Source organism: Salmo trutta, chromosome 5 (genome assembly GCF_901001165.1).
Source record: "Salmo trutta chromosome 5, fSalTru1.1, whole genome shotgun sequence".
NCBI classification, from domain to species: Eukaryota; Metazoa; Chordata; class Actinopteri; order Salmoniformes; family Salmonidae; genus Salmo; species Salmo trutta.
Genome location: NC_042961.1, coordinates 21,903,832 through 21,928,943, shown reverse-complemented (window position 1 = coordinate 21,928,943; position 25,112 = coordinate 21,903,832). Strand labels below are relative to the sequence as shown.

Genomic DNA, 25,112 nt, shown 5'->3' with positions numbered 1-25,112 from the left:
ATTACTGTATACATACACATGTGCATATCCTTTTTCGGTGTACTACAGTATTGTACAGTAGCCTATTGACTTTCCCAGTAAACTTTGACCTACTGTTGAAATCGGTATCTAAAAAGCTCAGTGGGATACACAATAGCATTCAGCTAGACAAAACTGACATTATTCTATAGTACAGTAAGCAGTCAGTGTCAACAAAAAAGTAGAACAAAACTGAAATGTGTATATAACAAACATTTCCAGGGTTAACTGCCATGGTGAAAAAACTGCCATGGTGAAAAAACTGCCATGGTGAAAAAACTGCCATGGTGAAAAAACTGCCATGATGAAAAAACTGCCATGATGAAAAAACGTCGAAACATTTTGACCAGTACGGCTGACAGGATGACAAAACGTTTCATTTTGGTGGCATTGGCCAATTCACTGACACAATAACTAGGTTTTGAAGCATGAATTAAATATTTTGAATGAGTTACTACATTTTGCAGACATGCAGTAGAGTTGTGAAGTCCCATAAAACACTTGTGACAGTTGCACTTACAGTTTAGAGAATGTTAAGACTGTTTCAAAAAAATGAACCAAAGCGATTGAGAAACTGTAACATGTCTTCATTGTATTCAGTTGGTAAGTAGCTGCATGTTTGTTACCTTTCGCTATTGAAAAAGACAGACATAATTCATTTGACCAAATATTTAGGAAGAGGTCATTTAAATGGACTCTGTGAATGAAGAAACCACATGGAAAAAGTGGTAATCAACTGAAAACCATGTCAAAAGAATGTTTTGTGTTGTAGGTTTCATGATGCTTGTATCTAAAACAAAGGAAATCATTTTACGATCAGCTGGGCTCTCAGTAAGCTTCAATTGGAGGTCTTACACCTGACATAAAAGTGTGTCCTTGTAGCTGTGTGGGCTAATATAGTCCACATGTTTGCCTTGGGATAGCATGAGCTAATGGCTGAGCCAATGGCAAGTTGAGGAAAAGGAAGTGTTTTCTTCCCAGGTGTAATGCAAGGCACTATCGCTGGGATATGAGGTAACAACAGGTCCTGGCCTATATTAAAAGTGTTTTAAAAAGTATGTTTGTTAGGTGTGTGTGCCTGTGTTAAAAGATGCATACAATTATTAAAAGACAAAAAAAGGGATTGTGATTGTGTTCAATTGTGTTTGGGAAATAAAGATAGACATGGTTTTAAAAAGGTAGTGGTAATATTTAATTCCGAACAGAAATTTGTAGGTGGCTCAACTTACCCCATACCGGGGGTAAGTTGTGCCAAGAGACCACATTTTTTTGGACAAACTATGTTTTCAAAACTGTAATGTTTACATTAATTCTGATTAATTCCAGGTATGCACATCCTGAAATATATGTATATATCTTTGTTAGAAAGAATGGCTCAACTTACCCCACTCTCTCCTAATTGAATTAGAGAAATATTGGCATTGTCTTTGCATGTAGCCTACTATCCCTGTTCATAGACTGGTTTTCTCTAGCACAAAAATATTGTGTATGTGAGAATTTCAGTGTCACTCAGTGCTTTTTAATGACGGGGGGCCAGTGCGGAATCAGAGCATTCAGACAATTGGATAAATGTTTAAGTATTTTTATTCCTCTAAAATGAACACATCTCTTAGTCAGTAAAAAGCTCATACTGCCCTCCTTTACTGCAGCTTCATTAACAGACATTTTCACACTCACTCTTTTATATAGATGTATCCAGGATAAATGTTTTTTTGTTTTTTTACACACCGAGACCACTATGCACAACATATCACATACTTTAAAACCCATAATGACATAAATACAGATAGCCTAAGTTAGGTTCAATTAGATTCATAAATTAGAAAAACAACAAAAAATAACAATGATTTACCAGTGTCAGAAAGGTAAGTCATGAACCCTGTCAGTGAATGGGGGCGTATCCATATCCAAAAGCCTGTATATATTTACAGTTAATTACCGTCAGCTGTTTTTATTGTTAGAAGAACATGAACGGTTATGGTTTCGTTCATGATCGGGTTCGTTATGTGTCATCTCTGCCATTTTAATACACTACCTGATCACCTCCATGTCACAGAGAGGCACCGGTGGAGTCTGTTCTTTTCTCTCTCTACCCTCCTCCCTTACTAGGCCTCAGAACCAGGCGTTCCTGGTCACTCTCGTCTACTTTCTAAAGGCTGTGGGAAATCCTTGACAAATATCCAAACTGAAGTTTCTCTCTCATGGTACACCGTGACATATCTCCCCTCCTCTAAATTAGAGGCTAACATGCCAGTGAGGACCTTGGTTCATAACCGACACCCCTCTAAATCATGTGGCAGGGACCGTATGTCCCTGCTTCTTCAATATCCACAGCCCATCTCATGTCTTTAACATTTCTGTTGCCGGTGCCTCCCTGTTTCTCTATATGACAAATCAGATTCAGTCACAAAAAATGTACATCTGTCATCAGTGTGATTTGTTTTAATACAACGTGAGTGGTGACATGGACGCCAGACATTCAGAAAGGGCACACTAGTCTGGGAAGGGCTGGATTGCTGTGCTCATCCAATTCGGTTGGCTGTCTAATCAGCTCCGCAAATAGGCAGTGACTGGCTAGAAAAACACCTGTTAACTACAAGCCCCGCCAAAATCAGGATAGCATTTCTCACTGACCACTGGGAGCCAGGGATCTGGTGCCACCAACACAAACACTCAGGATGGAGCGAGGTCTAACTTACAGTATCATCCACCACGTCTGATCTTCCGAGGTGGGCTTCAGCAGACTGGAAGGGAGCCCCAGCCCTAGAACCATTCCAAATTTGACATAGCCTTTGCAAAATGAAAAAGGAGCAAGGACCTCTGCTGGAGAGCCCAGGATTAACGAGATAAGTATGTCAAGGGTTTCTCCTGAGTGAAGCATCGTCGCGCTTGACACTCGTCCTATGGTGCTCCCATTGAATCAGCTCGGACCCCCCTGTGTTCACCACTCTCTGTGTTAGCCTCACCTCCCCCTCCTCTGTCCTCTCATCAGAGACAGGGAAGACTCAGGGCCTCAGCGATCCTCCTGTGGTCATTTTTTGTGAACGGTCGGTTGCTACGCAAAATGATATTCACCACTTCATTTCATTTCAGAAATCCTACATGTCAACATTTCAAGTTTCAAAGAATAATTCAGTACAGGCTCTCTCACTCCCATGGCGATTGAAACAGTATTTAGCTGACTGTGTAGAAAGATAAGCCCTACAAAAACCTCCTCCAGGACAGGCGTACTGTGGATATACTACTGTGTGTTTTGGGACATGTCTGGGCCAAATTAGTTGAAAGACAAACCAGACAAACGCAGGTCAGCAACAGTATGTGTGACAAGCAAGCTAATCTACGACTGCAATCACATGGAGGACCATGATTTGAAGTTGATCATAGCACTTTGTGACGTTGACAGCAAAGGACCTCTATTGCACAAACAAAAAGGTGGAAAATAATAATAATAATAATAATAATAATAATAATCAAATGAATGGAAACACATTTCTGAGTTTCACCAATCAAACATTCGTTTAGTGAGGGTTTCAAATCCTTACAATGAAAGAGACTTCATACATTTGTGAAAACGTATTTGTTGGGCTCTGAACAAACTCATTGATCAGTTTTTGACCACTTTAATACTCTTGTTTTGCAGATATATATCTTTTTTTATAGGGCTGGGATGTGTCCAGTTCTCAGACAGGGTCTCCCACTCCCATTCACATGGCACTTGGTCTCCACACACGCGGCTGGACGCCCACCTTGGTGGCGATGAAGCGGGGTTTGGGTGCCTGCATGGCATTTGCCCTGAAAGGAGGGGGGAGGTTTGCAAGGAAACTCAGATCAGGGGCACTCTGAAACTGCTTAGCACCTTGGAGCCCACTGTAAGACACCCCAGGATAGGGTGATGGGTGGGGGATGGGGTTGGGGACTGGGGTGGCATTGATTCTGGGCAGCCCGGGCAGGCCCCCTGAATAGGTAGGAGCAAGGGCGGGATGTGGGGCAGAGACCGGGGCTGGGGAAAAGACAGGGGCAGGGGGTGGGGAGAGAGGAGCAGGGGTTGGGGAGATCATGTCGGAGTGGGTCAGGCGCTCTCCCAGTGTTGTGGCTGAACGAGGAGCGATCACGGTGGGGGCCAAACACCGGGCTGACATGGGCGTGGGTGTTGAGAAGCGTTTGATCTCGTACACACGGGCCGCCTTGACTGGGATCTGTCTGGGAGGAGTCATGGTGCTGCCCACCATGGTAGTATATCCTCCCTGCTGCTGCCTCTGGTCCTGGTATGAGGGCATCGCCGACAGGTTGGCAACGCTACCCCCGAACATAGCTGAGTTAAGCTGGTAAGGCTGCCTTCTCATGAAATCCAGAGCTTTGATTCCCTCCCTATGAGAGGCTATCCCCCCTCTGCTTCCCCAGCTCCTCCTGTCAGACCTGCCTGTATCTCTCTGTGGCCCCACAGGGCAGGAGGGGGCTAGCAACGGGTTGTAACCAATGGGCGGGGGGGCACGGATGTTGGGGGATAACTTCCACTGTGAGTTGATATTGGGGTTGGGGGCATACTGGGACTCGGCCCCTGGGTGGGTAACCTCCTGCTGGTAGGGCGTCTCTAGTTGGGTGTCTACCACAAACCGGTCCATGCGACTCTGCCTGCGGGCAAACAGCTGAGCCCCCTTTCCCTCCGCCTGGGGAATTTGAGGGGACTCGTGGATGACCCTGGGTTTGGGGGCCACCGGTGGAGGCATCCTGCCCCGGCCGGCTTCAGCACCCTGGTCTTCCTCTGTGCCTGACTCAAAGCCCATCATACTCCCTGAGTTGCTTCCGTAGTGGGGCCTGTCATCCAGGTTCTGCACCATGTTCAGCAGGTCAGGGTTGGGAGAGTTCTTCTTCTCATCAGGGACGCGGAACATGGGCCTCCTGCCGCTGCGCCGACGAGCCTCCTGGAGGTAACCGGTACGACCACCAGGGAGAGGTGGGACCTTGGACATGGGGGATGTGGGTACAGCTGCAGGGACTGTGGGGGGTGGGAGTGGGACAACTGAGACTGAAGCTTGGGGCATGTGGGCAAAAGAAACTTGAGGTTGGGGTATGGGGTCAAATGACACTGGAGCTGGGGATGATTGGGCCACTGAGACTGGGGCTTGAGGTATGGGAGCACCTGAGAATGGCGATGGGGGTGGAATTGAGGGTACATTGGCAAACGATACTGGGGGTGGTGGTACGGAGGCAAACGAGACTGGAGGTGGGGGTATGGAGCCACCTGAGAATTGTGCTGGGGGTGGAGGTATGGCTGTGAAGGAAGCCTGTGGAACAGAGAGCATGGGTGGTTCTGCCAGGCTCTCCACAGAGAAGGCAGGACGGGGATGAGTGGCCGGTGCTGAGGAGGGGGTGGAGAACGGTCCTCCGGACACAGAGGACTGGGGAGAGAAGAAGGAAGGACAACCACTTGCAGGCAGCTCTGATGTGGTGGAGAAGGGAGGTCCTACAATTGACACAGAGGTTGCTGGGCGCTGGGCCCTTTTGGTGACGACAGGGCGGAACACAACAGGAGCGGTGGCGGCTCGGTTAGTCACAAACCCTGGGTTGAAGGGGCGGGCGGTTCTGTTGACCACAGAGCTGGAGGAGAGTTCTGGCAGTGGTGTTTGGGGCGGAGGTATGGTTGAGATGGACACTTGGCCGGTGATTGGTTTGGGTGCCACAGTCGGGGGTGACATTACCACACTAGCTGTGCTCACTGCAGAGTAGGCTACGTCTCCGTTAGCCATACTATAGGCAGTAGGAGCAGCTGGGGCCGGTGCCATAGCCCTTTCTGCCACAGACGGAGTCTCCTCCTGGAAGGCTACAGGGGGCGGTGGTGCCACAGGTTGCTGAGGTTGGTACATCTGTGGTTGTGTCTCTGGCTGGGGCTGGCTCTGTGCATATGGCTGAGGCTGCTCCTGGATCTGTGGTTGGTTCGGTGGTTGGGTCTTTATCTGAGGCTGGGGCGGCACCTGAGGCTGGGTGGCAGCCACCTTCTTGGCATGCTCGGCCGCCCTCTTCCTTTGCTGCTCAAACAGCTGGGCGCCCTTCCCAGAGATGTCACTCAGGCCGGGACTGGGGGCATCTTCTGTCCCATCCCCTCGCTCTCCCCCTGCGGTCGCCCTCTTCTCCAGTGCATCCAAGTAGTCACTGTCCCAGGTGGTGTCGGGGGCGGCTGAGAAGCCATCCTCATCAAACTCCGACTCGCTTCCTGGGAAAAGACCATCTTCCTCCTGGGAATCTTGCTGCATGTCCTCGTCCACGCTGCCGAAGCTGGTCAGCGTGTACTTCTTGGAGCGCTGCCGCCGCTTCTTGAACATCAGCACGCCCTTGGAGTGGGGGTTGGGAGCGTCTGTCAGAAGGGAGGCGATAGACCGGCACTTGGTTCTGGCCTCCTTCACCTGTTTGTCTTGAACCGTGTCACCCCGGTTCAGTTCTGCAGGGGTCAAAGAGCATGTTTTAGTGTGGGTACGTCTGTAGAAACACCTTTACTGTTTCCATAACATCTCGGTTGTGGTCATTTCCATTTTAATTAGGTCAAAGTCCTTTTTTAAAGCTCAATGGAACTAATTTTCAATTCTTGAATAGGAGTTACAATTCATCTGAACAACTGCACCTAACATAATATACACAAAAAGATCACAGGATAGTATTTTACATGTAGTGAGTTCTTAGTCCACGTAAAGCGACACAGGGTGGTCATAATTTCTACAAGCTATTTAAAATATGATGAAAACAACATGACTGTTAATGCATTGCCAAAAGTAAAGGGGGATTTTTTTTAACAGTGTAGAAAGATCCAGATATAACCTTTAAATTGAGAACTCATCATGACCGCCAACAGCTAACCTACAATTCTACACATTTTGCCATGAGACAGAGAGAAAAATTTGCAGTTTTACAGCTAATCTCATGCTATTCTACACATTTTGCCATAGATTATGACGTGCTCATATGCTGTCTGGGGGGGGGGGGGGGGGGGGGGGGGGGACAACCTCCAGGGGAAGAGGGTGTGTGGTACTCCAGTGACAAGCATCCATCTTCTAGCATGCTACCAGAGCACATCCGAAAAAATGCCTGGCAAGCCACAGGATTTTTACATTTACCAAGGTGAAGTTCCCAGCTATTAACTTAATAGCATAGATTTGAAGAAAAGTCCCATCTTGTCGGCAAACTTCAAGCAGACGTTGTACATTTGCACAAACTTGTTATAGTTTTAGACAGATATGATCCCAACGTGCCCAACTATGTAAGGAGTTGTTATTTCATTTGTCATTGGCAGTGTCCCTGAAGAGGACATGTGAACCTCTAATTAGGGACACTCAGGGATTTATGGCATTTTATTTATTTAAACTACTTAAAACAGCAACGTCCTCAAATAGCCTCAGCTCTCCCTCTCTGGGAGTTTATGACTGTAACAGGTGGTATATTTGGTATATACACTACAGTTCAAACGTTTAGTGTCACTTAGAAATGTCCTTGTTTTTGAAAGGAAAGCACCTTTTTTTGTCCATTAAAATAACATAAAATTGATCAGAAATACAGTGTAGAGATTATTAATGTTGTAAATGACTGTTGTAGGTGGAAACGGCAGATTTTATTATGGAATATCTACATAGGCATACAGAGGCCCATTATCAGCAACCATCACTCCTGTGTTCCAATGGCATGTTGTGTTAGCTAATTCAAGTTTATCATTTTAAAAGGCTAACTTGATCATTAGAAAACCCTTTTGCAATTATGTTAGCACAGCTGAAAACTTTTGTGCTAATTAAAGAAGCAATAAAACTGGCCTTTTTTAGACTAGTTGAGTATCTGGATCATCAGCATTTGTGGGTTCGATTACAAGCTCAAAATGGCCAGAAACAAAGAACTTTCTTCTGAAACTCGTTAGTCTATTCTTGTTCTGAGAAATGAAGGCTATTCCATGTGAGAAATTGCCAAGAAACGGAAGATCTTGTACAACGCTGTGTACTACTCCCTTCACAGAACAGTGCAAACTGGCTCTAACCAGAATAGAAAGAGGAGTGGGAGGCCCCGGTGCACAACTGAGCAAGAGGACAAGTACATTAGAGTGTCTAGTTTGAGAAACAGATGCCTCAGAAGTCCTCAACTGGCAGCTTCATTAAATAGTACCCGCAAAACACCGGGATGCTGGCCTTCTAGGCAGAGCTCCTCTGTCCAGTGTCTGTGTTCTTTTGCCCATCTTAATCTTTTATTTTTATTGGTCAGTCTGAGATATGGCTTTCACTTTGCAACTCTGCCTAGATTCTTCAAAATAGCCACCCTTTGCCTTGATGACAGCTTTGCACACTCTTGGCATTCTCTCAACCAGCTTCTTGAGGAAGTCACCTGGAATGCATTTCAATTAACAGGTGTGCCAGGTTAAAAGTTAATTTGTGGAATTTCTTACCTTCTTAATGCGTTTGAGCCAATCAGTTGTGTAGTGACAAGTTAGGGTTGATATACAGAAGAAAGCCCTATTTGGTAAAAGACCAAGTCCATATTATGACAAGAACAGCTCAAGTAAGCAAAGAGAAATGACAGTCCATCATTACTTTAAGACATGAAGGTCAGTCAATCTGAAAAATTTCAAGAACTTTGAAAGCTTCTTCAAGTGCAGTCGCAAAACCATCAAGCGCTATGATGAAACTGTCTCTCATGAGAACCGCCACAGGAAAGGAAGACCCAGAGTTACCTCTGCTGCAGAGCATGAGTTCATTAGAGTTACCAGCCTCAGAAATTGCAGCCCAAATAAATGCTTCACAGAGTTCAAGTAACAGACACATCTCAACATGAACTGTTCAGAGGACAATGCGTGAATCAGGCCTTCATGGTCGAATTGCTGCCAAGAAATCACTACTAAAGGACACCAATAGGAAAAAGAGACTTGCGAAGAAACACGAGCAATGGACATTAGACCGGTGGAAATCTGTCCTTTGGTTTGATGAGTCCAAATTTGAGATTTTTTGGTTCCAACCCTGTGTCTTTGTGAGATGCAGAGTAGGTGAACGGATGATCTCCGCATGTGTGGTTCCCTACCGTGAAGCATGGAGGAGGAGGTGTGATGGTGTGGGGGTGCAATGACCCAACACACCTACAGGCTGTGAAAGGGCTATTTGGCAAAGAAGGAGAGTGATGGAGTGCCGCATCAGATGACCTGGCCTCGACAATCACCCGACCTCAACCCAATTGAGATGGTTTGGGATGAGTTGGACCGCAGAGTGAAGGAAAAGCAGCCAACAAGTGCTCAGCATATATGGGAACTCCTTCAAGACTGTTGGAAAAGCATTCCAGGTGAAGCTGGTTGAGAGAATGCCAAGAGTCTGCAAAGCTGTCATCAAGGCAAAGGGTGGCTACTTTGAAGAATCTCAAATATAAAATCTATTTTGATTTGATAACACTTTTTTGGTTACTACATGATTCATGTGTTATTTTATAGTTTTGATGTCTTCACCGTTATTCTACAATGTAGAAAATAGTAAAAATAAAGAAAAACCCTTGAATGAGTAGGTATGTCCAAACTTTTGACTGGTACTGTATATATTTTGGCTGTTAGCCCAGGTCACTGGTCCAATCATCAGCTGCCTGTTAGCTCTGACAGACTGATCACAGCAGAGGGCACTCCGCCTTACTATTATTAACTATTGGTGTATTGGTGTCTAAACCATCTGACCATAGGCAGCACGTGTGTATTTTGCCTATTGATAGGTGTATGAGTGGAATGGTATCATATTTTGTTTCCTCAAGATACAGTTTTAAATGTGTCTTATTTATACCTGTAAATGGTTATTGTACGTTTTTCTTAAATGTGTCCTTGTTTTTGTTGCAGTCTTAGCGAGATGTAGCAAGACATGAACATGAGAGGGGAATATAGTGGAAGAGAAGGACAGAGTGATATATAAAGGTGGTCAAAGAGGGAAAGTGAGAGGGGGGAGAAGGACTGCTACTTGATATCAGATAGCAGCTGCTTGGAGATGCCTTTCCCAGTTCATACATGCAGTGCTCGGGTTAGCGGACCGCTGAACTAGGGGACAAATATAGCCCTTGTTCTACGTAGAAGGGACTGCCTCTGTCCTCTTAAAGGGGCCCTTTTCAGACTAATGCTGTCTCATGAGGAATACTCTGCCTTTACCTGAGAGGACACCTATGAGAATAAACTTTGATTCGATTTGAGAAGCTACTCAAACCATCTCATTATCTTAATGTCATTTTTTAAATATGATTTACACTGAACAAAAATGTAAACGCAACATGCAACAATTTCTAAGATTTTACTGAGTTACAGTTCATATAAGGAAATCAAATCACGAGGCCCTAATCTATGGATTTCACATGACTGGGAATAGAGAAATGCATCTGTTGGTCACAGATACCTCAAAAAAGTGTAAGGACGTGGATCAGAAAACCAGTCCATTTCTGCTGTGACCAACATTTGCCTCATGCAGCGCGACACATCTCCTACGCATAGAGTTGATCAGGCTGTTGATTGTGGTCTGTGGAATGTTGTCCCACTCCTCTTCAATGGCTGTTTGAAGTTGCTGGATATTTGCAGGAACTGGAACATGCTGTCATACACGTCAATCCAGATCATTCCAAACAGGCTCAATGGGTGACATGTCTGGTGAGTATGCAGGCCATGGAAGAACTGGGACATTTTCAGCTTCCAGGAATTGTGTACAGATCCTTGCGACATGGGGCTGTGTATTATCATGCTGAAACATGAGGTGATGGCGGCGGATGAATGTCACGACAATGGTCTTCAGGATCACGTCACGGTATCTGTGCTTTCAAATTGCCATTGATAAAATGCAATTGTGTTCATTGTCCCTAGCTTGTGCCTGCCCATACCATAACCCCACGGCCACCATGTGCACTCTGTTCACAACATTGACATCAGCAAACCGCTCGCCCACACGACACCATACATGCTGTCTGCCTTCTGCCCGGTACAGTTGAAACCGGGATTCATCCGTGAAAGCACACTTCTCCAGCGTGCCAGAGGCCATCGAAGGTGAGCATTTGTCCACTGAAGTCGGTTATGACACCGAACTGCAGTCAGGTCAAGACCCTGGTGATGACCAAGAGCACGCAGATGAGCTTCCCTGAGATGGTTTCTGACAGTTTGTGTAGAGATTCTTCAGCTGTGCAAACCCACAGTTTCATCAGCTCTCCGGGTGGCTGGCCTCAGATGATCCTGCAGGTGAAGAAGATGGATGTGGAGGTCCTGGACTGGCATGGTTAAAACATGGTCTGTGGTTGTGATGTACTGCCAAATTCTCTAAAACGACGTTGTAGTGGGCTTATGGTAGAGAAATTAACATTAAATTGTTTGGCAACAGCTGTGGTGGACATTCCTACAGTCAGCATACCAATTGCACGCTCCCTCAAAACTTGAGACATCTGTGGCATTGTGTTGTGTGACAAAACTGCACATTTTAGAGTGGCCTTTTATTGTCCCCAGCACAAGGTGCAGCTCTGTAATGATCATGCTGTTTAATGAGCTTCCTGATATGCCACACCTGTCAGGTGGATGGTTTATCTTTGCAAAGGATAATTACTCACTAACAGGGATGTAAACAAATTTGTGCACAACATTTGAGAGAAATAAGCTTTTTGTGTGTATTGAACATTTCTGGGATCTTTTATTTCAGCTAATGAAACATGGGACCAACAATTTACATGTTGCGTTTATATTTATGTTCAGTATAAATAACTCACAACATGCAATGCCAGCCTCAACTAGCCATTACATGACTAATTATTTGTACAGTAACACATCTCACATCACCTTATAGGGTATGCTTACGATACTCACTGGCTTGCTTGGCCTTGTCCATGTAGGTGACACTGAGCTCCTCATCCACAGGGGTGTCTATGGGCCCCACCATGGGCACCAACTGCCTGCGGGAGCTCAGCTGCATGGCCCCCTTGGCCCTCTCGGGGGAAACCAGTGGGACCACGTTGGAGGGCTCCTGGAAGCCACTGTCCTCCTCCGCCACTCCGTCCCGTCCTGGGCCCTGGTCCTCAACAGAGGAGATGATGGAGGAGGTCTCTGTGGAGGTCTGGGAGGACCACATCCCTGGAGGGGGCTGGTAAATCACCTCCTTGCGGGCCACCCCCGGCAAGCCTTCCCCCGCTCCTCGGCCATCCATTAGCCCGTGGTCCTGGAGCCCTGGGTAGAGCCGGCCATCTGGGGCGCTGTCATAGCCGCTAAACTCTGAGGTCTCCCCTCCCTCCTGGGAGGCTCTGCCAGAGGCTTTGCCGGGTAAGTTGCTGGGACTTCTGCGCTTCTGCCTCCTCTGCCTCTCGTGGGCTGCCACATCTGCGTCGCTGTCTGTCTCCCCGTAGTAGGCCTCACTGCCTGGGGGCGAGGTGAGGCCGCTGCGCCCCATGGGGGACAGGACAGAGGACCTGCCATGGGGGACCTCCCTGACAGCTGCTATGTGGTGGGGTCTGGAGGAGGGGGACATGGCACGCAGGGCGGCTCGGTACTCCTTGTCAATGCGGGGGGACGGGGCGCGGGTCAACAGCACCACAGACTGGAAGCCTGCCGGTGCCCTGTGGGAGCAAATTAACAATTGTTGGGCACACTGCTCTGGCTTATGCTATTTGCATAAGATGGGGTGGCAGGTAGCCTGGCGGTTAGAGCGTTGGGCCAGTAACTGAAAGGTTGCTGGATCGAATCCCCGAGCTGACAAGGTAAAAATCTGTTGTTCTGCCACTGAACAAGGCAGTTAACCCACTGTTCCCTGGCAGGCTATGATTGTAAATAAGAATTTGTTCTTAACTGACTTGCCTAGTTAAATAAAGGTTAAACTAATAAAATAATGATGGAGTAGGACTTAATGCTAATATAACAGGTAAAACAATGTGTTAACATCAGGATTTTTATGCATAAAGGTCTACACATCAATGGCGATTGTAATTGCTCTCTGACCTCTTGACCCGGATGTGTAATATTCCTGGGGAGCTGTCGATTATGGTCATGGCCTGGGAGTGGGACAGACTTCCACATGGCTGCTCGTTGATGGACACCAGCTCATCGCCCTCCCGCAGTCCTGCTCTGCACGCCTTACTGCGCTTACGCACCTACACCAGCAGAGAGAGACAAAATATCACCCATAGTAAACAATATAAGATAGGTTTGCCAACAGCACTCAATGCCATACTCTATCTCTCTCTCTCTATCTCACTCTCTCTAACTCTCTCTCTCTCTATCTATTTATCTCTCTGTCATCTCTCCTTCATTCTGAAAAGTGATATTGGATGGAGAACATGACAAAGCAGCTCTTGATGTCTTGCCTTGATGACTTGCCCTGACAGCTTGGACGTGCTGCAGACATTTCCCACAAGCTGTGGCTGAAGTGAAGCCCTCTTACCCACTTCAGCAGCGAAATGCCAGCCAGCACCTCTCCTCCCCCATGCACTCTCCCACTGTTTGTGCCCAGGGTCAACCCATAGTTGTGCTGATGCAACCTATGAGATTTTAAGAGAGTGTACATGAGCTACATGATCTGTAAGGATTTCTTTCTCTGGTAGAAACTTTACACATCAAGGGTTACATAGAGGTGTGTGAGGATAGAGGAATTTATATTTGTTTTGAAGGGGTTCTTTAACCCTTTGGATCTCAACTAGCATTGGGGAAGATTATAACCCTGACAATTTCTTCACTGGGCTGAAACACACACTTTGGTGAGCCACCTCTTAACCCAGAATAGCCTGTTTGAAAAGCGGTTTTGCTCAGTCAACACTCAGTAAATGTGGCTTCAGTGTGTGTGTGTGTGTGTGTGTGTGTGTGTGTGTGTGTGTGTGTGTGTGTGTGTGTGTGTGTGTGTGTGTGTGTGTGTGTGTGTGTCCATACTATATGTACTAAAATCCCCTATACAGAAAAGGAGAGAAATACTTTGGTAATGGGGAAATGCAATGGGGGAATGCATAGGCAGTTGGATTTCCAAGGTGTGAAACTAATATCCTGTCTGTATCTATGACAGCTTTGCTGAACTGGATATCCTCTTATGAAGAGGTGTAGCGACTGACTGAGAACCCTGACTGAGAACCAGCCATTCAGAAACGAGAGAGATCCAATGAGGAAATTCTGCAGATGATTATCCGATCTGTCCGACATCTGTGCAATCACGTACCAAACGCTTTAAGAAAACAGTACTTCACGTGTATGTTTTTTCTCACGTCATTCCACATAGCATGAAATTATGTCTGCCTTGCTACATGCACTCCAAACAGGAGAAGTTTAAAGTTCAACAGCTCAATCAATCCCTCCAATGTCTCCACACGAGACCCATTCTAGAACAGACACATGACTCATGCTCAGGCCTCTCGGCCCCTGCCCATGATTGCAGCCGATATTCCATCTGAACCACGTTCACAACCCTTTATAAGCCATTAATTCCAGACCCAATATATTGTAGAATGCACTGTCATAGACATAGACACTTATCATTCAGAATGTCCCTCTTACCATATCCCCTGTCCCTTGAAAGTTTTACCATCCTACCTTTCACTGAAGCCATACCTTGGCCACCTGAAGTGGTTTCTGGTGCTCCACGCCCCCCTGGAGACGAAAGCCCCATGGTGCTCCACCAGACAAGGTGATTATAACCTCTTCTGCCACCATTATTGTGTGATACGTTCTCCTTTTTTTGTGTTTCTGTCCGTTTGTCTGTCTTTTTATCTTTCTGGGGGGCCCTCAGTGCGTTTACTCCATAGTTGTCAGGGCCCCCTCAGAGAGCTCTGTCCGCTCTCCTTCAGCTATAATGTCATGGAGTTGACTTCTCTCAGCCCACTACTCTGGCACCTGGGCACGCACACATACACACACTCTTTCAATGACACACACACATGCCCACCCACACCCTAAGTATGGGCACTGCTGATAGGGTTGCAGGCTGGGGGAGCTGAAATAGAGAGAGGTGGGGGGAGAAAGCGAGAGGGAGAGAGAGAGAGAGATGAGAGTGTGAGAGAGAGAGAGAGAGAGAGAGAGAGAGAGAGAGAGAAAGGGGGAGAGTGAGAGAGAGAGAGAGAGAGAGAGAGAGAAAAGAGAGGGGGGGAGAGAGAGAGAAAAAGAGGGGGGAGAGAGAAAGCAAGAGAGAGGGGGGGATAGAGAGAGAGAAAAGGAGGGGGGAGAGAGAGAAAGCAAGAGAGAGGGGGGTAGGTGGAAAAGAAGAGGAGGTGGTTAAAGACCTGTGTCTGCTTACACAGTGGAATGCTGGCCTGAGTGATTGAGAGGAGGGTTTAATTGCACACTTGTCCTGTCACTCAGACAGCGGAGTTGTCAAGAGGTTGTTGATAGCCACTCCAAAAATAAGGTCCTACCTCCAGTGTGTTGTCCATGCACCTCTAAACCGGTGTAAGACTAGAACGGTGGGTGGGGATCCACTTTTGTAGTGGGTCATGGCTGATTCCTTTGAGGTTGTGACTTCATTAATCAGTCAATCACATTTGATTATAACACTTTTTGCAAAATCATTAGTTGCAAGATATTTGTGGTTAGGTCCTGGATAGAAACTGTCATCCGTTCAGGGTCCATATTAGGACACCCTCAGTTTCAGCAGGAGTTGTACATCTGGTTGACTTTTTGGATCACAAAAACTCAACCACTGACAATACACTACTTTGTTTGTGACACTTTCCCTGGGGGGTAGATAACGTCCCTCATGTATCATAGCAACAGGTGGACATACACTACCGTTCAAAAGTTTGGGGTTATTTAGAAATGTTCTTGTTTTTGAAAGGAAAGCACTTTTAAAATAACATCAAATTGATCAGAAATACAGGGTAGACAGTGTTGTTAATGTTCTAAATGACTGTTGTAGCTGGAAACGGCAGATTTTTTATGGAATATCTACATAGGTGTCACGCCCTGACCTTAGAGAGCCTTTTTATTTCTCTATTTGGTTAGGTCAGGGTGGATTTGCATGGGCATTCTAGTTGTTCTATTTCTTTGTTTGCCGGGTATGGTTCCCAATCAGAGGCAGCTGTCTATCGTTGTCTCTGATTGGGGATCATACTTAGGCAGTTTTCTTCCCACTTATGTTAGTGGAATCTTGTTTTTGGTACTGTGCTGTATTGCCCTACTGAATGTTACGTTTTCGTTTTGTATTGATTTATTTTGGTTTTGGTGTTGTTCTAAATAAGTAAGACGTACGCTTACCACGCTGCACCTTGGTCTAATTCTTCAATCAACGAACGTAGCAATAGGTGTACAGAGGCCCATTATCAGCAACCATCACTCCTGTGTTCCAATGGCACGTTGTGTTAGCTAATTCAAGTTTAGAATTTTAAAAGGCCAGCATCCCGGAGTCGCCACTTCACTGTTGATGTTAAGACTGGTGTTTTGCGGGTACTATTTAATGAAGCTGCCAGTTGAGGACTTCTGAGGCATCTGTTTCTCAAACTAGACACTCTAATGTACTTGTCCTCTTGCTCAGTTGTGCACCGGGGCCTCCCACTTCTCTTTTTATTCTGGTTAGAGACAGTTTGCCCTGTTCTGTGACGGGAGTAGTACACAGTGTTGTACAAGATCTTGAGTTTCTTGGCAATTTCTCGCATGGAATAGCCTTCATTTCTCAGAACAAGAACAGACTAACGAGTTTCAGAAGAAAGGTCTTTGTTTCTGGCAATTTTGAGACTAATCAAACCCACAAATGCTGATGATCCAGATACTCAACTAGTCTAAAGGCCAGTTTTATTGCTTCTTTAATCAGAACAACATTTGTGCTGTGCTAACATAATTGCAAAATGGTTTTCTAATAATCAATTAGCCTTTTAAAATGATAAACTTGGATTAGCTAACACAATGTGCCATTGGAACACAGGAGTGATGGTTGCTGATAATGGGCCTCTGTACGCCTATGTAGATATTCCATAAAAAAATCAGCCGTTTCCAGCTACAATAGTCATTTACAACATTATCAACGTCTACACTGTATTTCTGATGAATTTGATGTTTTAATGGAGAAAAGATGTGCTTTTCTTTCGAAAACAAGGACATTTCTAAGTGACCCCAAACTTTTGAACTGTAGTGTATACTACATTGTACATGATGAAGGAGCCACTTTGGATTTAATCCGCAATCTTCTATCTTAATGTTCTGGCACGGCTTAGAATCTGACACTGCATTCTTACATATAACTGCACTCTTTGCAGGGGAACTGGGATGGTAGGGTCAGCCTGGACAGGATCCTGGCTCTCAGCCCACAAGCCCTCACAGACATCTAAGATACTCTGTCCCAAAGGAGAACTGAACCAAACTAAGAGCAGACAAAGTAAAACAGTTTCTCCAGACACACAGTGTGCAGGATTATAGCTAGTGGACCATAGTTATATTATTTTGTGTCATGATCACACACCTGGGTGATAAGCTTTATGCTTCACACACACCCCATTCACACCCTTGACCATAATACATGAACCAGAACAATGCTTGTGTTATGGTAAAGGGTGTGAATGCTGGGCATGTCCATATAGCACAATGAGGCAGAGGCCTTTACCTAATACCTGGCCTAGTGTAAAGTAGATCTCTGTGGCAATGAAAAGCCTTTAAGTCCTTTTGATGGGGATGGAATTATCTTTATCCCCCACAGTAGCCCCTATCCATGCAATGCTGTTTTTATCAACAGTGCTGTGTTTGTGTTACCAATGATAGCTTCTCCTTTGGGTGTTGTGTTCAGCAGCTGTCCCCATTTCTCGGATCACTGACTTGAGCCTGGCAGCGGGCAGGCATTATGGAATGTTATTGTGCATATCACTCCCTCTGCTGATTGGGGTTGGGATTACAGTCTCATGTGGTATGTTGTCTCTCTCTCTCTGTTTCCTAATGTCCTCCCCGCTCCATATGCTTATGGCTGTTATGATTTTCATCTGGAATTTTTTTTACAGATTGGTCTCTATGCAGTTAGTGCGTCTGACGGAAGTGGCAGATAGAGTGAGAGCAGGTGAAAACGGGACAACAATATTTTGCTATTCAGGGATCTGCGATGGGTGTGAGGGAGTATGTGGGGCAGCAGAGGAAGGATTAGGTCATGTGGACCAGGATGAGACTGGGGCACTGTGGGTTTGCTGTGATGAACTGTGTAGGGATATACTGAGCCTGTGGGTGGCAGCAATACACCACGTATTTGTGTAGTCTGCCAGAAACTGAAAGGAAGAAGATGAGGAAGAGGATCACTTTCATTGGCTAGTGCTGCAAGTCGTGGTTCCAGCAAAGAGTGTCCATGTAGAGTGATACCAGAGGAGGCTGGTGGGAGGAGCTATAGGAAGAATGGAATAAATGGAATAAATGGACAGAGTTTGATGTGTTTGATACCCTTCCATTGATTCCATTCCAGCCATTACAATGAGCCTGTCCTCCTAAAGGTCCTCCCACCAGCCTCCTCTGATATATATACTGGTTGCGGTGTAGTTAAGGGGGTTAATCCTGGGTCATGTCCGTATTCTACAAACGCCGCTTTTCCTTTCTCATTTCTGCCCACTAGATAGGATCTCTTGCCTTCGCCAGTCCATCTATTCCAATGGGGATGACTCATGAAAGAAAGAAGATGATGAAAGGAAAGTTCTAGTGCATCGTTAATCTACTACTTTGTTTATTTACTCGTTTGTTTAACCCAGACCTTGGATGTGGGGACTTTAATTTGCACATGGATTGGGTATATAGCTACCATGTGTTTTGTCCTCCTATAGCCAGTAGTTCTTCAGACAGTGGATCCATGGCAGCTGTAGAGACATGGGGTTTCTCTCAGCCTGATTACCGCTGGACAAGATGCTACGGACACTGTAGAGAATGCCATGGCAGGTTGGCATGAGTTGGAGTTGATGACCCACCGACTACAGTTAAGCAAAGCAGCGTTTCTATTTCGATTTTTTTTAAATGACATTATAGTAATTTATCAGACACTTATTCAGAGCGACTTACAGTTAGTGCATTCATCTTAAGATAGCTAGGTGAGACAACCACATATCTCAGCCATAGGAAGTTCATTTTTCAGCTATAAAGTAGCTATCAGCAAAGTCAGAGGTAGTAAGAGGGAAAAGAGTCAAGTGCGAGTGGGCACAAGCGAGGAGCCCAGCCAACAGCAAGTTGCAGGAGTCCAGACGGAAGTTGACAAGTGCCTGGATTTGGACCTGCGGAACTTCCAGTGAGGTAGTGTCGTACTCTACAGGTGTTGTAAAACATAAACCTGCAGGAGCATGTTACTTCTTCGATGTTTGCAAAGAGCGACAGAGTGTTGTCCAGGGTCACGCCAAGATTATTTGCACTCTGGGAGGGGGACACCGTGGAGTTGTTAACTGCGATGGAGAGGTCTTGGAGCAGGCGGCCCTTCTTCGGGAGGAAGAGCAGCTCCACCTTGTCGAGGTTGAACTTGGTGGCCGACATCCAAGCCCCAGATACCTACTAGGCACACAGATGCGTGTCCCCACCTGGGTGTCAGAAGGGGGTAAGGAGAAAAGTAGTTGAGTTGTCATCCACATAGCAATGATAGGAGAGACAATGTGAGGATATGACGGAGGTGAGTGACTTGGTGTATAGAGAGAAGAGGAGAGGGCCTAGAACTGAGCCCTGGGAGACACCAGACGTGAGAGTTTGTGGTGCAGACACAAATCGTCTCCACGTCACCTGGTAGGATGGGCCTGCCAGATAGGATGCAATCCTAAAGTGTGCAGAGCCTGAGACACCCAGCCCTGACAGGGTGGAGAGAAGGATCTGGTGGTTCATGGTGTTGAAGGCAGTGGATAGATCTAGGAGGATGAGAACAGAGGAGAGAGAGTCAGCTATGGCAGTGCGGAGAGCCTCCTTGACACAGAGAGAGCTGTCTCAGTTGAGTGACCCGTCTAGAAGCCTGACTGGTTAGAGCCAAGAAGATTGTTCTGAGAGAGATAGCGAGAGAGTTGGTCAGAGACAGCACACTCAAGTGCTTTGGAAAGAAAAGAAAGAAGGGAGTTTTTGTCGTTTTTGACATCAGCTGGGACGAGTGTTGGTTTCTTGAGGAGGGGAGCGACTCGGGCCATTTTGAAGTCAGAGCGGACGCCGCCAGTGGTCAGGGGTGAGTTGATGAGGGAAGTGAGGAATGGGAGAAGGTCTCGAGAGATGGTCTGGAAAGGGAGGAGGGGATGGGGTCGAGCGGACAGATTGTTGAGCGACCGGACCTCACTAGTCGCAGGATTTCATCTGGAGAGAGGGGGGAGAAAGAGGTTAAGCGTAGGATGGTTCTGTGTGAGTGGGACCGGTGGATTCAATAGGCTGAGTGAATGAGGAGCGTATGTCATCAACCTTCATTTCAAAGTGGTTGACAAAGTTGTCTGCAGAGCGGGAGAAGGGAGGGGGAGGGGTGGAGGATTAAGGACGGAGGAGAAGGTGGAAAAGAGTTTCCTAGGGTTAGAGGCAGAAGCTTAAAATGTTGAGTGATGGAAAGGGGCTTCATCAGCAGATACAGAGGAAGATAAGGTAGAGAGGAGGGGGAGAAAGGATGATAGGTCCTCCGGAAGTTTAGTTTTCCCTCATTAAGCTCGCAATAAGTCACTCAGCCATGGAGCAGGAGGGGAGGGTGGAGCCAGCCAGGAGGAAAGGGGACAGTGAGAGTCATAGGATGCGGAAAGGGAGGATAGTAGGGTCGAAGAGGCAGAATCAGGAGACAGGAGAGAGAACGATTCAGCAGAAGGGAGAGATGACAGGATAGAAGAGGAGAGAGTAGTGGGAGAAAGAGAGTGAAGATTACGCATAACCATCTGGGTAGGGGCGAACAGCCTCTAATAAAGATGAGGTCAAGCATATTGCCTGCCTTGTGAGTGTGAGGGGACTGGGAAAGGTCAAAAGAGGCAAGAAGGGGAAAGAAAGAGTTGGAAAGAAATGAATCAAAGGCGGATGACGGGAGCTTGAAGTCGCCCAGTACGAAGAGTGGTGAGCCATCGTAGGAAATTAGCTTATCAAGGTGTCAAGCTCATTGAGGAACTCTCTATGGTGGGCGATAGATGACAACAATGTTAAGCTTGGGTCGGCAAGTGACAGTGACTGCATGGAATTCAAATGAGGTGATGGACAGGTGAGTGAGGGGGAAAAGAGAAAATCTCCATGAGCAGCCCTGTGCCACCACCGCGAAGACCAGGTGCTCTCGGACCATGAGAAAAAGGTTGTCAGATAAAGAGAGAGCTGTTGGAGTAGCAGTGTTCCCTGGGTTGATACATTTCTCTGTCAGGGCCAGAAAGTCTAAGGACTGAAGGGCAGCATAGGCTGAGATGAACTCAGCGTTCTTGACCGCAGATCGGCAGTTCCAAGCATTGCTGGAGACCAGGAATTACAGATGGGTTGTGTGCGCAGGGTACACTAAATTAGAAGGGTTGCAGCCAAGGGGTGGGGAGTGTCTGTAAAGCAGACATGGAGAGGGGCGAGCTGGGGTAAAAACACACATACAAAAGATACAAAAGAGCAAAATTAGATCATCTGAAAATAACTAGGTAAGACACTCAAGTGAGAGAGTGGTGTGGAGCTTTACTCTCTTTCCTTCCTTGAATAACTCAGCAGAACCATCTTTGTTTCGGTGGCGGTCTTAGTTTTGACGACGAGACCTCCGCTGACACTGATTAAAGAAAACCACAACAGTCACATATTGCCCTGCCCCTTAATCCTGGTTGATGTGTCAACAATCATCTGCAAGTTATGAGCAGTCAGCAGTTCACACACCAAGTAGGCTCCTGGGAAGACAGGCAGCATTTAAAGTAGATGGTCCTAGCTAGCAAAAAGACAGTACTAGACAACAAGAGATTAAGCCCAAAAAAAAATCAGGAGTCCTCTAGCTATAGAATGAAGCATAATGATACTCTTGTGTTTCTTCCAGAAGTTGAAGATGACCCAGAGACTGGGCATCACATTGTGGGGAGGGGAGGATTCCCTAACAGTGGGCGAGTGTGATGCTGCCATCATGGAGGGCATCGCCGGCACAGCACTACGATGGTGAGAGAACCACCTGCTGAAACCACTGCCATGGGAAAGAGATATCTTTGAAAATAAATACTCATAGGGAAACCCATTGATAAATGTATTGTCTGTACGGTATGAAACTATGATTTCCAGCGTTGGGGCTCCGGTGCGGGTGGCTTGTAGGGTGATGGACTGGATCCCCCACAGTCTGCTGGTTGGGGATGGAGGAGCAGCTTTCGCCAGGGAGAAAGGCTTTACTATAGAGTCCAATGACCACATGCTGAGTGCAGTCAGCCAAGGATTACTAGGTATCAATACTCCATGGGGTAAAATGGCATGCCTAACTATTTTAAATATAAATGACAGATATTGATAAACTAAAATTATAACTCGTAGTTGCAGGACTTGCTGGAACAGAAGCAAAGTGTCAGTGGACATGACACACTTGGTGAGAATGAGTGGAAACTTGCTTTTGAAATGTTTTATTTATCATGATCTTCCTGCTCATTGTAGAACATTGAGTGACAGTAGAACACGTAGCTATCAGAGGGGTTAAATGCAGTAGACACATTTCAGTTGAATGCATTCAGTTGTACAACTGACTAAGTACCCCCCTTTCCCCTTCTCTTTATTGTAACATAACTGAAAACGACTGGTAATTTATGACTGATACTTGTGCAGTAAATTGGTTGGTCCGCTAAGGGGAGACCTAATCCATACAACCACATTAGTCTGGGTTGTCTATTATATAATTTATGAGTCCCTAACCCGACACCAACTGTTTTGATCTGGAATCACTTTATAATAGTCTTGATTCCATTATCTCCAATATGAATGTTTCTCATCTCGGTTAAATAACCCCAGTTTCCCTTTTTTTCCATAATTTTGATTACTGACAATTCCTGCAAGGCAAGTTGGTACAGTACAATACATCTGTGGACCCAGGTCTAAAAGTGCAGTTTAAGTATTTATTAGTTCACGTCTAGCACCTTCTCATCTTCCCGTTCTCAACAGGACTTATAGTGGCAGTTAGACAACATGGGGAACATAACTGTTGGTGAGGAAATTGGTGTCTTCTGTTTTTTTGTTTTGCTCTTTCTTCCTTATAATGTAAGGGTGTTTTCACATATAGTCCTCTTTAAAGGAACCAATATCAGTCCTCTTTAAAGTGAACTCTGAGGTAAAACAAAAAGCTCATGAACCCAGTTCTCTTTGTAGTCACACTGCATTTGCCTTTGAATGAGGCCTCAACTCTTTTGCCAGTTCACTTCAACTACTTTGTGGACTGCGTTCTCTTTGCATTCACATTGCTATGTTTATAAAGGAACCAATATATTTTTCCAACATGCACTCTGGGTTTTTACAAAGTGCAGGACAAGCCATTCAATTAGAATGCGTTATCAGACAGCTACATACACCTACTTACATTTTGGAAACTAATAGATTGCATTGAGTTCAAATATGACACATAATAATTGTAACCAGAAGATACTATTAACATGTAAATTTGATTGGTAACAGAATAAATAGCATTAGAATAACTGCAGAATAAATAATGCGGTAATTGGGGCTAGTGTCCCTTGAAACTCTCTTAGCCTATAGATCACATATTGCAAATAAATAATCTGAACTAAAAACTCCATACATTTTGGAATTTCTATGCGTCCTTGACAATCACTAATCAATATCCAAAAGCAGCACACTTTTTTTCGCAAACCGGCACATCGTCATCTTCTCTTTTTTGTGGCACCAACGTGAGGGTTTATGGCAGGGGGAACAGTGTTGCAGTAGTCTAGTGTGTGGTTTGGGAATAATGACAAGCGAACCTGAGGAGCTTTGCGTTCACATTGTCCTAAAAAAGGAAACCATGTGTTTGATGCATTTGATAGCATTCCCGCTCCAGCCATTACCACGAGCCTGTCCTCACCAATTAAGGTGCCACAAACCTCCTGTGGTGAAAACACCCTAAAAGACATTCATTGACTATTTATTTTCCGAATTTAGAGATACTTCCATAGTAGCTACAGTATGAAGTCATGTTGTAATATTATCATTCAGCGGATTTGCTCTTGTCCTATTTTTCAGTTGTTTTTACTTCAGGTGCCCCTTTCAAATCACCAGGGAGGGTGGAAGACTCTCCCCTATTGGGCTGTCGCCTATACACTGAACACATAGCAAGTTTACAGCTACCAACATTAACTCAATCAAAGAACTAAACACACTGATTAACTTTTTCCCCCTCAATGTTTTAGTAGCCTTTTCTGGAAAGTTGTGTTATGACATACTACATAATTCTTTCATGTTACTGTATGTTTGTTAATCCTACAAAGACTGAAGGTGTATGTAAAGTTTGAATACATTATTGTAATGTTAAATGTAAACAGACTATTTAAACCAGTACAATATTCAATGGACAAGTGGGGCAAAAAAAGTGAATGTAGAATTGTTGGGGGGAGGGGGCAAATAATTTTGGCCTTATTCCAAGAACCTAGAAACAATCTCTCTTTGACCAGGATACTATCGTCTTTTCACATAACCATCTCTCTGTTTCAGTACGCTTGAGGGAAACTTATTCATAGACAATTCACCACACTCCACAGTTTAGCATGTTACGATCAATAAGAAAACACAAGAGCAAAGGAAGCGCATGTTGAATTGAAAGAGATGTGAATATTAAAACAGACGTGTTGTTTTTCACGTGGGGGCCACTGCAGGTACAGTATGTGAACTACCCTAATCATGTAGTAACCAACAAAGTTTGAGATTGTTCAAATAGCCACCCTTTGCCTTGATGACAGATTTGCACACGCTTGGCATTCTCTCAACCAGCTTCTCCTGGAATGTTTTTCCAACAGTCTTGAAGGAGTTTTTTGATTTGTTTAACACTTTTTTGATTACTACATGATTCCATATGTGTTATTTCATAGTTTTGATGTCTTCACTATTATTCTACAATGTAGAAATAGTAAAAATAAAGAAAAACCCTTGAATGAGTAGGTGTTCTAAAACTTTTGACCGGTAGTTTTATATATATATATATATATATATATATATATATATATATATATATATATATTCTATTTTCTTTCTTTGCATGCTCAAATATGCTTTAGACTATACATTCATAAGGGGTCTTCTCTTGTCAGCCAGAGGTGATGGTGAC

The 25,112-nt window shown here is 45.3% G+C and overlaps 1 protein-coding gene and 1 pseudogene across 2 annotated transcripts; one reads left to right on the top strand and one right to left on the bottom strand.

The window, feature by feature from the left end:
* Nucleotides 1-1,584: 1,584 nt before the first annotated feature.
* On the bottom strand, nucleotides 1,585-14,875 carry LOC115193868 (synaptopodin 2-like protein). Of its 2 annotated transcripts, none has more exons than XM_029752970.1 (4): nucleotides 14,552-14,875; nucleotides 12,959-13,110; nucleotides 11,837-12,579; nucleotides 1,585-6,454 (listed from the first exon to the last, which is right to left on the bottom strand). In XM_029752970.1, the coding sequence occupies exons 1-4, from the start codon at nucleotides 14,651-14,653 to the stop codon at nucleotides 3,723-3,725; spliced, it is 3,729 nt and encodes a 1,242-aa protein (XP_029608830.1). In that variant the 5' UTR covers nucleotides 14,654-14,875; the 3' UTR covers nucleotides 1,585-3,722. The 2 variants fall into 2 exon arrangements, with proteins under 2 accessions (XP_029608830.1, XP_029608831.1); XM_029752971.1 differs by having other exon boundaries at nucleotides 14,534-14,600.
* A 3,139-nt stretch (nucleotides 14,876-18,014) lies between these two features.
* LOC115193468 (isoaspartyl peptidase/L-asparaginase-like) lies at nucleotides 18,015-22,397 on the top strand (annotated as a pseudogene).
* The last annotated feature ends 2,715 nt before the right edge of the window (nucleotides 22,398-25,112 follow it).